At 39.7% G+C, this 15,102-nt stretch overlaps 1 protein-coding gene and 1 pseudogene across 3 annotated transcripts in view; one reads left to right on the top strand and one right to left on the bottom strand.

Annotated features, from left to right (window-relative positions):
• The window catches only part of Ugp2 (UDP-glucose pyrophosphorylase 2), a 42,815-nt gene that overhangs the window by 10,166 nt on the left and 17,547 nt on the right, over positions 1-15,102 (bottom strand). For all 3 annotated transcript variants that reach the window (XM_090336825.1, XM_090336827.1, XM_090336826.1), the window contains one exon: positions 14,533-14,640. In XM_090336825.1, the coding sequence (XP_090192951.1) occupies positions 14,533-14,640 (108 nt within the window). The remainder of the gene's footprint in view (positions 1-14,532; positions 14,641-15,102) is intronic.
• On the top strand, positions 11,912-12,447 carry LOC150060677 (large ribosomal subunit protein uL23 pseudogene; annotated as a pseudogene).

Consider the following 15,102-nt stretch of genomic DNA (forward strand, 5'->3'; position numbering starts at 1 on the left):
AATTCCACTACCTACTATAGTTTGCTTTTCTCCTCTATCACTGGATGGACTGTTCTTTATATAACCTCCTAATTGCAATACCCTGTCAATAACACCAATACTTTTACTTGTATTCTCAGGTAAATTTGATACAACTAGCCACTCTTCAAATTCTGGAATGCTTTATTCCTCTTATCTTCTGAAATACCACTCTCTGTTTTCCTCTCAGTGCTTGCAAATAGACTTCTTCCTATAGTCAGCTCCAATCCCTTGGTTTCTGTCTCTGGCTGCTAAGCTAAGAGCATGCTCACATCTAATTAGTTACAAGTCCTTTCAATCTTATAAAATTGTATTTGGTGCCATGATCAATGTCTTCTCATCTTCAACCTATCTTCTACGTGGTCATCCCTCCCTACACCTCACCTTCTACCTCCCTCTCTTTTAAGAGAGAATTTGAGCATTTGTTTAAACATTCATAAAATGATGCAGCCAGGCTCTGGTAGTTCAAGCCTGTAATGCTAGCTACTCAGGAAGCTGAGATCTGAGGATCACAATTTGAAGCTAGTCCACGCAGAAAGTTTAAGAGACTCTAACTTCCAATTAACCACTAAAAGATGGAAGCTGAGCTGTGGCTTAAGTGGTACAGTGCTAGCCTTCAGCAAAAATGCTCAGGGACAGTGCCCAAGCGTTGAGTTCAAGCCCCAAGACCAGCATGCACATATGTGTACCCATGCATGCGCGCGCGCGCACCCACACCCACACCCACGCACACACACACACTGGCAGAGATTATTAGCTGACTACCACAATACATTCCGGCTTTTTTGTATGTATGTGATGCCAAGGAATCAAACCTGGATCTTTGTGCAGGCTAGGCAACACACACACTGGCAGAGATTATTAGCTGACTACCACAATACATTCCGGCTTTTTTGTATGTATGTGATGCCAAGGAATCAAACCTGGATCTTTGTGCAGGCTAGGCAAGCATTCTACCACTAGGCCAAACTCCCGGTCCAAGAAAATAATCTTTGTAAAAGAAAATTAATGTGCAAATAAAGCAAAAATAAACTCTTCAAACTAAAATTTCAATGAGAAAATTTCAGTTAAGGCATGAGTAAGCTGACATTGTGATGTGCTCTGAGATGTTCACATTGCCATTGCTTTTTTAATTTTTGTACTGGATATTAAATCCAGGGCTTTTCCCATTGTAGGCAAGAGCTCTACCACTTAAGCCACACCTTTGTCCTTTTGTTTGGGTATATTGTTCCTGAGATACAATACTCACCAGCTCCTCTTGCCTCTGAGCCCTAGGATTCTAGACATGTTCCACCATGCTCCATTTGCAATTCTTTTTTTTTTCTTTTGAATGGTCCTAACTCTTAAAAACCTATCAAAAACTGGGTGCTGGTGGCCTATGCCTATAATCCTAGCTACTCAAGAGACTGATTTTCTGAGGCTGATGGTAATCTCAGGAAGATGAGATCTGATGATCATGCTTTGAAGTCAGCTCAAGCAGGGAAGTCTATGAGACTCTTATTTCCAATAAACTACTTAAAATAAATCAAGTGAGGTTGTAGCTCAAGGGGTGGAACACTCAGGCCTTAAGCACAAGTCCCAGGACAGGCACACACACACACACAAAAAGCTTTGATACTTGTTTCTCTACCACTCAGGCAGGGCTGTACCACCCTTGAAACAGATGCAAAAGGAGACAAATTATAGTCATATGGAACTTGCTCTTCCTGTCCACGGGAGGAATGGACCAACACTGCAATGATACACAGAGCACCATTTATCATTTTAAAAACATTTTCAGGCCAAATTCATAAGTAATAACTCTTCTCTGAGGGAACCAGCATGAAATAATAGCTGAAAAGGAGTAGCTGGCTGCACAGAGAAATAGCTGAAATTGTAAGGACATGCTAAATGGTAATTACATGGCTGTTATTTATTCCATGACCCAATTCAACAAATCACATCAATTCTAACATGAATGGTATAATTTAACAAAAAGAATGCTCTCAAATGGTTAGTACCGTTGCTGAGAGAGAACACTGGCTTTAATGCCAGGCTGCCTCCACCACCTAGGATACCAAATTATTTAATTGCCCTAAGCCTTTTTCATTTACTTTATTTCCTTGTGATGAAACTAAATGAGATAATGCCTATAAAATGTCTAGCCCACAGTATGCACTTGGATGTTGGATAGTATTATTAAAATATTGATTCAGACATAATCTTCTGCTACCACTTCATATTTTAACATTTTTTAAAAAACTTTATTGTCTGGATGATGTAGAGAAGGGTTACAGTTACATTTGTCAGGTAGTGGGTACATTACTTCTTGAATATTGATACCCCTTCTCATGCTTTTCAAATTTGCACTTTTTTTTTTGCCAGTCCTGGGCCTAAGCTCAGGGTCTGAGCACTGTCCTTGGACTTTCTCAAGGCTAGAGCTCTACCACTTGAGCCTCAGCACCACTTCCAGCTTTTTTCTATGTATGTGGTACCGAGGAATCGAACCCAGGTCTTCGTGCTTGCTAGGCAAGCACTCTATCACTAGGCCAAACTCCCGGCCATATTTTAACATTTTTAAACCAGGGTACAATACAAATACCATCAATGGGTTTTTGTCTGTCATTTGTGGGGCTTGAACTCTGGGCCTGGGAGCTGTCCCTGAGTTCTTCAGCTCAAGGCGACCACCCTACCCCTTGAGCCACAGCCCCACTTTTTGTTTTCTAGTGGTTAATTGGAGATAAGAGTCTCATGAACTTTGGTGCCCAGGGTGGCTTTGAACCATGATCCTCAGATCTCAGATCTCTGCCTCCTGAATAGCTTAGGTGTGAGCCACTGCACCCAGCCAATCAATGGTTCTTATAATTAACTGGCTACATTTTTTCCTTATTAGCATTATATAAAATGGGCAGTTTATCATCAATGGCCTAGATTTGATGAAACATGACACTGGATTTCTTTTTCTCCCAACTCACAAAGCAGCTAATTGATCTCCAAAACATGGATTTCACCTAAGTCTCCTGTCAAGTAGAGCTTGATAATATGAATATACAGGTTAACAAATTATGGCTTGTGGGACAATAAACACTTGTTTTCACAAAGTTTAACTGGAGCACAGCTAAACTGACTATGTATATATATATATATATATATATATATACACACATATATATATATAGAGAGAGAGAGTCATATGTATGACTATATATATATTTATTTATATGACTATAGCTGTTTCATGCTTACTGGCTGCATTTGGTAATTGAGGCAGAGATAGTATAAGTATATTAGGCTTTCTAGGCCATAACATCTGGCCTTTTTTATAGAAATAGTTTTCCAACCTTTGGCTTATGACAGTCTTCTCAGAAAAATAAAAGTTCTAATTATATTTCTGCCCTTTCAAATCATTCTTCCTTCTGAAATGGCTTCATACAGCTGGGATTACTCAGAACAGCCAGAGAAGACAGAATCTTTTTTGGACTATGTGTTGGCTTCGTGTTTCTACTGGAATGAATACTTCCGTATAAAAATCCCCTAGGCACATGTATCTTCCTTCCATTTGTCTAAGAAAGCGAAATTAAGGATATGTCAAGTTATTTTGAAAGCAGAAGTATCTGATATGAAAAAAATCCACTTATGAGTTAACTAGTGAAGCCAAATTCAGACAGAAAGAAGAATATGATTGATGTCTAAGGAATTTGGGGAAGCATTAGAAGAAATTTTGGTTCACCAAGATAAAACTGTTCTTGGATTATATTGGATATAATATAAGCATAACAGCTGGGAGTTTGACCTAGTAGTAGAGTGCTTGCCTAGCATGCACAAAGACTCAGGTTTGATTCCTCGGTACTACTACATAGAAAAAAGCCAGAAGTGGTGCAGAGGCTCAAGTGGTAGAGTGCTAGCCTTGAGAGTCCAAGGACAGTGCTCAGGCCCAGAGCCCAAGCCCAGGACTGGCAAAAAAATAAAAAATATATATAAGCATAACGACATTGCTGAAGGGTACACTTAGTTTTGGTTAAGATGTTATATTTTGTGTACCACAATTAGTGTTTTGGTAATTTTAAAAGTGTTAAGGGTGGCCGGTGTGGTGGCCCACACCTGTGATCCTAGCTACTCAGGAGGCTGAGATCTGAGGATCAAGGTACAAAGCCAGCCCAGGCACAAAAGGACCTGAGACTCTTATCTCCAATTAACCTCCAGAAAAGGGCAGTGGGGCTTGGCTCAAGGGTAGGGTGGTAGCCTTGAGCTGAAGAGCTCAGGGACAATACCCAGGCCCAAGGGTAAGGCGGCAGCCTTGAGCTGAAGCGCTCAAGGACAGTGCATAGGCCAAGTTCAAGCCCCATGACCCACACACACAAAAAAAGTGTTATGTGTGTTTGTGTAGGGCATATATACCCATCAAGGATCCCAAGGAACAAATGGCAAAGATCACTCTTTTAGAAGCCATTTGCAACCCCTCAGTCCTAGGAGTGAATCTGGTATAGTTCATGGTTTCTTATCACAACCATTAATGCACTATTTCTAAATTGACAGTGCTACATACCTGTAACATAACTGGAAACTCTATGGAACAGTAACTATCACCTGACACTCCCTACTACATTCACCACCTTTTAACTAAGGACTTGAAAGTGGGCTTATAGTCCCCAACTGTTATGTTAATGGATTCTACGCCCTAAAAATTATTTTTTTTCTTTTCCTAAGATTTGGTACCTGTGCCTGTAATTGCAGCAAAGTGTAGATTCAGATCTGGAGAATCATGGTTCAAAACCAGCTAGAGTAAAAAGTTTGCAAGACTCCATCTCAATCTACAGCAGTGTTCAGTGGCAAGTGCCTGTTATCCCAGCTACAGTGGAAGTCACAAAACTGAAGGATTGCAGTCCAGGTAAGAAGTGCAACTCTATAAATAGCCCGAGCAAAAAGAACTGAAGGTATGGCTAAAAGAGTACAACACTTGCTTAGCAAGCAGGAAGTCATTAGTTCAAGTCCCAGTACAATAACAACAAAAGACTTACTGCAGCAATACAAGATACATCCCATCTGGCCAGCTATAAGGATTAAGGCATCATTTCTTATGTTTTGTAATATTTTCTTTGTTCAGCTAAAATGATCTCTCCTGAAAGATACCTATTTGCAAACATGCCCATACTTGTCTTGTCTATTCTCATTTCCCACCCATTTCATTGTTATACTCCAGTAGTACAATAAAAAACAAAACAATAACAAAAACTGTAGTTCTAGCTACTTGGGAGGTTAAGATGAGGGGGATGGGTGTTTGTGGGGGGCATAATTCAAGGCTAGCCAGAAAAAATTAAGTTACTGAGGTTCCATCTTTATCAATGGTAAATGAATTAGGATACCTATTATCCCTGATAAAGGAGAGCACAATGGCTAAGCACAACGGCATACAAGTGTCACCCCTAATACCGGGAAATATACAGTATGAGGACTGTAGCTCATGCTAGATGGGCATAAATCAAGACACTTTCTTGAAAATAATCAATGCAAAAGGGGCTAGATATGTCTCTCAAATAGAAGTGTACCTGCGTAGAAAGTTTGAGGCCCCGAATTCAATCCCTAGTACTGCCCTACCACCACCACCCAAAATTTTAAAAAAGAACACAAAAAACTGTAGTTCTTTGAGTATTTTCTTTTTTTTTGCCAGTCCTGGGCTTGAGCTCAGGGCCTGAGCACTGTCCTTGGACTTTCTCAAGGCTAGAGCTCTACCACTTGAGCCTCAGCACCACTTCCGGCTTTTTTCTATGTATGTGGTACCGAGGAATCGAACCCGGGTGCTAGGCAAGCACTTTAACCACTAGGCCAAACTCCCGGCCCTCTTTGAGTATTTTCTACCTCTCCCCTCTCATCACTGGCTGTGTTCTCCTAAAACTTTAGACTGTCCACTTCTGATTTGAGGGAGGGGGTAAAATTCTTATACTATATCAAGACTCAGGGGGGCCAGGAGTTTGACTTAGTGGTAGCCTTGAGAAAAGCCTAAGGACAGTGCTCAGGCCCTGAGTTCAAGCCCCAGGACTGGCAAAAAAAGACTCAGTTCTACAGTGACTTCTTTATCGTCAACTTGCTTAGAACTTTCCCAATTCACCAGCTACTGTCTCTCTCTTAATATGTTTAAAACATTCTATACAGGTAGATAATTACAAAAGAACAAGTCCAAGTAAAAGTTTTAGAAATATTAATAATAACTACTTGTAAGTTTTTTAAATAAACACTCACTTGTTTAGAGATCTTTTCCATAATACTAAGAACAGAACTCAATGTTCATGAATGCTAAGCATACACTCTACCACTGAGCTGCACACAGAGCCTCTTCAACTTTTTTTTTTGCTATTCACCTTTATCTAGTTTCCCCCAAAGTATTCAAGTTAAGTTTAAAAGCCAGGTGACAGTGGCTCATGTTTATATTCCTAGCAACTCCAGAAGCTAAAATCTGAAGATTTTGATGCAAAGCCATTTTAAACAGACAAATCTGTAAGATTCCAAATAACAAACAAAATGCCAGAAGTAGAGGCACAGCTCAGGTGCTACCAATGAGTGAAAAAGCAGAGTAAGTGAAAAAGAGTAGGAGATCCCATGTTCAAGTACAAAAGAAAAACCCTAAAATAGCAAGTGTGTGTGTGTGTGTGTGTGTGTGTGTGTGTGTGTGTGGTGTAGTTCTTAGTGGTGGTGGTTGTGGGATTTGAACTCTAGGCCTGGGCATTGTCCCTGAGCTCTTCAGCTCAAGACTACCACCCTACCCCTTGAGCCACAGTGCCACTTTTGGTTTTCTGGTGGCTAACTGGAAACAATGAGTCTCACAGACTAGTGCTGGGACTGGCTTTGAATCTTGATCCTCAGACCTCAGCCTCTGGAGTAGCTTGGATTACAGGCGTGAGCCACCACACCAGACTCCCCCCCCCCCTCCCCCCCGCTGCCGACCAGTCCTGGGCTTCAGCTCAGGGCCTGAGCACTGTCCTGGGCTTTCTTAAGGCTAGCACTTTACCACCTGAGCCACAGCACCACTTCTGGCTTTTTTTCTATGTATGTGGTATTGAGGAATCAAACCTGGGTCTTCATGCAAGCTAGACAAGCACTCTACCACTAGTCCAAACTCCTGGCCCTAAAATAGTAACTTTTAAATTTGTATCTCAGTTCCTAGGATAAATGTCTAACACAAATAGCTATTTGTTAACTGTGTTTTTGGAATAACTTCAAAGAAATATGTTTTAGGCTCCAAAGGAAATAGTGCCTGTTCAATGGATCTACTCTAGGATAGAGAAATGATGGAAAGGCCATTATTAAAGACTCTTTAAAATATAAATGGAAACTGATGCTAGTTCCACAACTTCAATCTTATCTCAGAGGTTGAGAGTCTGAGAGCTAAGGCAGATCTGGGCCTAAATTCTATTTTAAAGGCTAAGGAAATTTCTTTACTTCTCTTACTATGAAACAGGGATAAATAGAGAGTTCTTAGAATGGTTTGAGGATCACTAAGAAAATACATACAAAAACATAAAAACAATGTGGGTGGCATCAATACTGAATGAATGTTTAGTGCTATTGTAATTATTACTAGTGTTGTAAGCATATAATACACATATAACATTGTGTACAAGAGTGATAAAGAGCTCCTTTTTATTATTACTAAGAAATACCTAAAAACTAGCCTGACAAGGCCAAGAGTGTGGCCTAGTGGTAGAGTGCTTGCCTAGCACAAAGCCCTGGGTTCAATTCCTTGGTACCACATACATAGAAAAGGCCAGACGTGGTGCTGTGGCTCATGTGTAGAGCGCTAGCCTTGAGAAAGCCCAAGGATAGTGCCCAGGCCCTGAGTTCAAGCCCCAAGGCTTGAAAAAAATAACAATAAAAAAATGTAACCTGATAACCTTCTCTTTTTGTAAAATGAGCATAATTATAAGATTTATTTTCTAGGTCTATTGTAAATATTAAATGAGATCAAGAAAACAAAGGTTTCAGTACAAATATGTGATATATAAGCACCAAAATTTTGGGTACATTTACCTATAGAAGACAAAGCTTTGTATACACGGGTCTTTGTAATTTACTTTTTCATTTCCATCAGTACTTTTAGTACTGATCTGTTCTTTTGACTAAGCAAGAGATTTAAAAATTAGATATAGATGACAGAAGTGGGTTCAGATAGCTTGACAAAATGTCTAGTTTGGAGCATTTTGTAAATGAAACTAGTTTAAAATTAAGTTTATTTTAAAATATGTACTGTAAATTACTTCTTATTCAGTTCTTATTGTTAACATACTTATAGGGATTTTTTTCTTACAATCCTTAGTTTTGCTTCTCAAACATACTATACCTACTCCCATTAAAAAGTGTAGCACCCTCACGCCTGTAATTCTAGCTACTCAGGAGGCTGAGATCTGAGGATCAAGGTTCAAAGCCAGCTTGGGCACAAAAGGACCTGAAACTCTTATCTCCAATTAACACTTCCCCTCCCCCCCAAAAAAACCCCCAGAAGTGGGGCTTGGCTCAAGGGTGGGGCAGTAGCCTTGAGCACAAGAGCCCAGGGACAATGCCCAGGCCCAGGGGTAGAGTGGTAGCCTTGAGCTGAAGAGCTCAGAGACAGTGCCTAGACCAAGTTCAAGTGTCAGGACCCACAAAACAAAACAAAAAAAGTATTGCACTATGCTAGGAGTTTGGCCTAGTGGTCGAGTGCTGGTCTAGCATGCACAAAGACCCAGGTTCAATTCCTCAGCACCAAATACATAGAAAAAGCCAGAAATGGTATTGTGGCTTAAGTGGTACAGTTCTTGCCTTGAGAAAGCCCAAGAACAGTGCTCAGGCCCTAAGTTCAAGCCCCAGAACTGGCAAAAAAAAAAAAGTGCAGCATTTTCCAAAATGCTGAAAGAATATAAAATTGTATGTAATGTTTCCAACTGTTTAGTTTAAACCTTGTAAAAGACAAAAGGGGAAACAATAAAAGAACTGGCAAAAGGCTGGGAATGTGGCCTAGTGATAGAGTGCTTACCTAGCATTAATGTAGCCCTGGGTTCAATTCCTCATTACCACATAAACAGAAAAGGCTGGAAGTGGTACTGTGGCTCAAGTGGTAGAGTGCTAGCCTTGAGCAAAAAAAAAATAAGTTCACAGACAGTACCAAAGACCTGAGTTCTAGCCCCAGGACTAGCAAAAAAAAAAAAAAAAAGGCAGAAAACCCAAATGACAAAAATAACAAATAGAGATGGCAATGATACCACAAATTGACAGTAAATCTGAAGAGAACTGGCCAACATTTATATTTTTTTTGGTCACAGGTGGGGCTTGTACTCTGGGCCTGGACACTGTCCCTGAGCTCTTCAGCTCAAGGGTACCACCCTACCCCTGGGCCTGGGCATTGTCCCTGGGCTCTTGTGCTCAAGGCTACTGTCCTATCCCTTGAGCCACAGTGCCACTTCCAGAGTTTTCTAGTTAAGAAAAATTGGAGGTAAGAGTCGCAAGGTTGGCTTTGAACTGTAATCCTCAGATCTCAGCCTCCTGAGAAGCTAGGATTATAGGCATGAGCCACTGTGCCCAGCCCTATTAAACTATTGTCTCCAATTAATCACCAAACACCTGGAAATGGAACTCTGGTTCAAGTGGTAGAGTAGTAACCTCAAGGATAGCACCCAGGCCCTGAGTTCAAGCCCCAGGACCAGCACACCCACACCCACACACCATTAATATGCTTAACAAAACAACAATACCACAAACAGATACATTCATTGCTACCCTTGTATTTATTTTGTTTATCTTTTATTCATATGTTTTGCCAGTCCTGAGGCCTGAACTCAGGGCATGGGCTCTGTCCCTGAGCCTTTCTGTACATAACAGTGCTCTACCACTTGAGCCACAGTGGCAATTCCTCCTTTTTCTTAGTAGTTTATTGTAGATAAGAGTCTCTCCGACTTTCCTGCCTGGACTGGCTTTGATCTGTGATCCTCAGATCTCAGCCACCTGAGTAGCTAAGATTACAGTTGTGAGCCACTGGTGCCCAGCCATCTTTACCTTTTTATAAATGTAACAACTGAAGTCATAAAGTCAGTTTTGTGATTCATATGGCCTATATTTTTATCAAGTAGGATGGTAGATTTTAAAGAACATTTTACTGACAATGAATTATAAAGGACGAAGCTAGATTAAATAGAGGTCCAAACGATAACTTATTTGTGTCATGATCCACTGGTTCTTTAGTAAAATGACCTTGTATCAACCCTTCCTGCAGAACAAAGATAATAAACCACTTCTATTTTCTCCTACAGAAAATAGAAACCTCTGACACTATCGTGTTTATGTTGTATACTAGCTTTAAACTGTGAGATATCAAACAACAACTGATTAAATCAGTGTAAAGTACATTGTTAGCTTAATTATATGACTCATTTTGTGGAAGCAGCTCTGGAGAAATGAAAGTGAGGAAGAAGTAAAAAGCAAACTCTGGGAAAATAGAGTTCTGTGGAAGACTATGAGGCATATGTTTGACAAAAGGCCAAATGACATGAAACTGTCAAAGCTAGGCTGACCTCTTCCTTCAGAGAAATCTAAGAATGTCATGTTATGACAGTGTTTATGCACAGATCTTTAATGAAAGCTAGCATAGGCATAAAGCACAGGCTCATTCATATTTGTAAAATGACTAAAAAGCAAGATGGACTGGAGGCAATGCTAAAGTGGCATTAACACTTGCAAGCACCAAGGTCCTGAGTTCCAACCCCAGTACCACAAAAAATCTTTTAATATTTGTACTTTTATAGACACAAAAGCTTGATAATATATTTCCTGTTTCTGGTCCTTTGCTGTATCAATTCTACATTCTCATCAGTAATTACAGCCTATAACATGAGAATTACCTCCTGAAAATGATTTGTTTGACCTTGATGGGAAGTGGAGGGAGCACTAGTAAACTAGTAAAATCCCAAGGTGTCTAATTTCTGCAGTCCTCTTTTCTCCACCCTCCAATCCCTGCTTGGAGAGCTCCCATTTTATATCATGACTTTCAAAATGCACAAAGACAGACGAATACACTTGCAAAGCAGACAGTGAACCTTAAAATATACTCAAAGTAACAAACTGTGTTCTCCGCTAGCACAACTTCTATCTTCAAAAGGTTAAGTGTGTCTAGAAAAAAAAGTATGCCAGGCTTGTAAGTAAGGAGAGAGCCACACCTTTAGATCCAGGTCCCTCATTAATGAGATAAGTGAGATTACTTCAATTTGGAATAATTCCTGAGCAAAAGTTATAAGTATTTAGCCAGGCGCATGGCTCATGCCTGTAATCCTAGTCACTCAGGAGGCTGAGATCTGAGGATCAAGGTTTGAAGCCAGCTATGGCACTAAAGAATGTGAGACTTTTATCTCCAATTAATCACTACAAAACAGGAAGTGGATTTATGGTTTAGTGTTAGGGCGGAAGCCTTGAGCTACAAAGCTCAGGGACTGCTCCATATGACCCACAAAAAAAAAAAACAAAAAAAAACAAAAAAAAACAAACAAAAAGTTAGAAGTATTTTAACGTGCCTAAATTTATTAAAACTTCAGGCCTATTCCCAAACATTTTTAAAAACTGGATTGAATCCAGCTCCTTTTTGAAATAATATATACCTATCCAGAAGAATTACCTCATTTTGACAAAAATATTATCAAATTCTACTATTAAAAAGGAGAAAAATCACTTTGGGGGGGGCAATCCTAGGGCCTGGACACTGTCCCTGAGCTTCTTTTGCTCAAGGCTAGGACTCTACCACTTGAGCCACAATGCCACTTCCAGCCTTTTCTGTGTATGTGGTACTGAGGAATCGAACACAGGGCTTCACGCATGCTAGGCAAGCACTCTACCACTAAGACACATTCCTAGCCCCAAATTACCATTAATTAAGGCTAAAGAAATCAAAGTTCAGCCTTTTCACCAAGATGGCGCCGAAAGCTAAGAAGGGAGCTTCTGCCCCTCCTAAAGCCAAAGCCAAGAAAAAGGCTTTGAAAGCCAAGAAAGCAGTGCTGAAAAAGGCATCCACAGCCACAAAAATAAGATACGCACTTCACCCACCTTCCGGCGGCCCAAGACCCTGCAGCTCCGGAGACAGCCCAAATATCCATGCAAGAGTGCTCTGAGAAGAAACAAGCTTGACCACTATTCGATTATCAAGTTCCCCCTGACCACTGAGTCAGCCATGAAGAAGATAGAAAACAACACGCTTGTGTTCATTGTGGATGTCAAGGCCAACAAGCATCAAATCAAACAGGCTGTGAAGAAGCTCTGTAACATTGATGTGGCTAAGGTCAATATCCTGATCAGGCCTGATGGACAGAAGAAGGCATATGCTCGACTGGCTCCTGACTAGGATGCTCTAGATGTTGCCAACAAAATTGGAATCATCTAAACTGCATCCAGCTGGCTAATTATAAATATACATGTTTTTCCCACTAAAAAAAAAAAATCAAAGTTCAAAAAAGATCCTAAAAAAACACACTAACTGCTGGACACATTGGCTGATGCCTCTCATCCTAGTTTCTTGGGAGGCTGAAATCAGAAGGACTGTCACAGTTCAAGGCCAATATGAAAAAAAAAATTACAATACCCAACTCAACTAATAAAAGGCTAGGTACAGTAACATGTACCCATTATCCTCATCAGGAAGAAGCATAAATGGGAGGATAATGATCCAGGATGGCCTGTGCATAAATGTGAAATCTTACAGGGAAAAAAATGGACAAAAAAGCTAGAGACATGGAGAAGAGTCAGAGAGCCTGTCTGGCAAGCACAAGGCCCTGAGTTCACCTCAAAAACACACTGACTAGGCCGGGAGTTTGGCCTGCTGGTAGAGTACTTGCCTAGCATGCATGACGCTCTGGGTTCGATTCCTCAGTACCACATACACTGAAAAAAGCCGGAAATGATGTGAAAGGGTATCAATGTAAGTGAATTAATGCACCTTCTATCTGGCAAATATCATGTAACCCTTTTATTAATTACAATAAAAATATATTTAAAAAAAAAAAGCCAGAAATGGTGCTATGGCTCAAGTGGTAGAGCACTGGCCTTGAGGAAAGTCCAAGGACAGTGCTCAGGACCTGAGTTCAAGCCCAGGACTGGCAAAAAAAAAAAAAACACACTGACTATAATGATCACACTTTGTAGGAGAGATAACATTTAACTTCAGTACTAAAAATGAAACTCTTCCAGATTAATAATGAGAAGGAATAGCAATGAGTATGTAAGTTATCAATCTCAAAAGCTTTAGAGCTAAAACATATTTTCAACATATGGGAATTTCTCATTAGGGAAAAAAATGAGGGACTGTTAATTTAAGCCAACTTACATGGCTGTATATATGAGTTGAGTTAGCCTATATGCCAGAAGAATCAGTAGAAGAGATTTTTTTGTAATACAGTTAGTTCATGTCAGATTACAGACACATAAAAAATAAACTATAAATGATTATCCCACCTTATCAAGTCTTTTTCTACCTGGGAAAAGAAAAATGGTCAGTATGTTAATGAACCCTATTTTTTAGGCAGACACTTCATTTAGACAACTACTGAAGAAACTTCTCCACTCTCAACCTACTGCAGAAGACAAAATATAAACGCTACTAATTAGACTGCCTAAGTGCCACATAATAGTAAAAAATGACTATTGACTATGAAACACTTCATGGCTTATTATATTTCCACAAACAGTCACTCAATAAATTCTCATAACAACCTTGTAAAGTACTTACAGATAAAGCATTTGGTATTATTCTCATTTTACACAAAACTGAAGAAGTGGCAGAGCTGGACTGAAACCTCCAGTACTACTGTTCTACATCTCCTCTGTGACTTTCTGCTGGGAGCCAAATCAGAGATGCATGTATCTGGATTGCATCTCCAAGAATAAGCAGAGTTTTGATAGGTAAAGGTACCTACATCATTGTATCCCAAGAAAAACAACATACCCAAAAAGTGCAGACACAGTGGAATACAAATGTACATGAAGGAAATACTCAGTTGGTTCATTGAAGCACACAGTGCTACAAAGGTGTGTTTAAAACATGGGGAGAGCTTTAAAATCTGACTTGGTTTGGGAGATAGAAGCTTTGTATGTTTGGAGTAAACACATATGAGAAAAGAGTGACCTCATTTGCAGGGATCTTAAATAATAAGGCAAAGCTAGGGGGAGATTAGACTCTCCAAAGTCTCTATCAGGATTCTAAAATGTCTCAGAGGGGAAGTATTTGAAAGCTATCCCCATAGTTTTAGCACGGGGATTCAGTGATTTGCAGAGCTCTTGTCTTGTCTGATGTGATTAATGGTTCTTAGCCCTATAATATTTTTAAAAAAATTAAAAACAGAAAGAAAGAAAGCAAAGATTAAGAAAGAAGGAAGGTGACAAAAAGGAGAAGAAAGAAGAAAGAAAAAGAAGGAAGAAGTAGTTCCCTGTGCTATTCCACCTACAAGGTTAAATAATCTTAAATTTTGTTACATTTTCTCTACAACTTACAAATTAAATAATATTAAATTTTGTTATATTTTCTCTAAAACTTACCGAATCTTCAGGAGGTCTCTGGATTTTCCCCCAATCCACAGAAGGTCCCTTTTCTTGCAAAAATCTATGAAATAACTTCCGAAATCCATCAAGATCTTTCTTAGTGTGCTATGAAAACAGATGTTACAACTATTAGGATGTTTAATATTCAGTGTACAAGACACAAAATTACATTTTAAATGCTTAAAAGAAATTTTTAGACTATTAGTATTATAGAGTAGAGCAGATTTTTCCATACCTTAACTTAAAATTAACCAGGTAGAAAAGTTAATAGTAACCACATTAAAAAGAATACAAGGGGCCGGGAGTTTGGCCTAGTGGTAGAGTGCTTGCCTAGCATACACGAAGATCCACGTTCCATTCCTTGGTACCACATATACATAAAAAAAGCCAGAAATGGTGCTGTGGCTCAAATAAAGCTCTACCCTTGACAGTGCTCAGGCCCTGAGTTCAAAGCCCAGGACTGGCAAAAAAAAAAAAAAAGAATACAAGCCAAAAATCTTCCCTACTTTCTACCAATATCAGATAATCAGAAAACCAGCTGGTTCCTGGGTATTTCAACTAGTTCTC

This window comes from Megascapheus bottae, chromosome 7 (genome assembly GCF_031878675.1).
Source record: "Megascapheus bottae isolate mThoBot1 chromosome 7, mThoBot2.hap1, whole genome shotgun sequence".
Taxonomy (NCBI): Eukaryota; Metazoa; Chordata; class Mammalia; order Rodentia; family Geomyidae; genus Megascapheus; species Megascapheus bottae.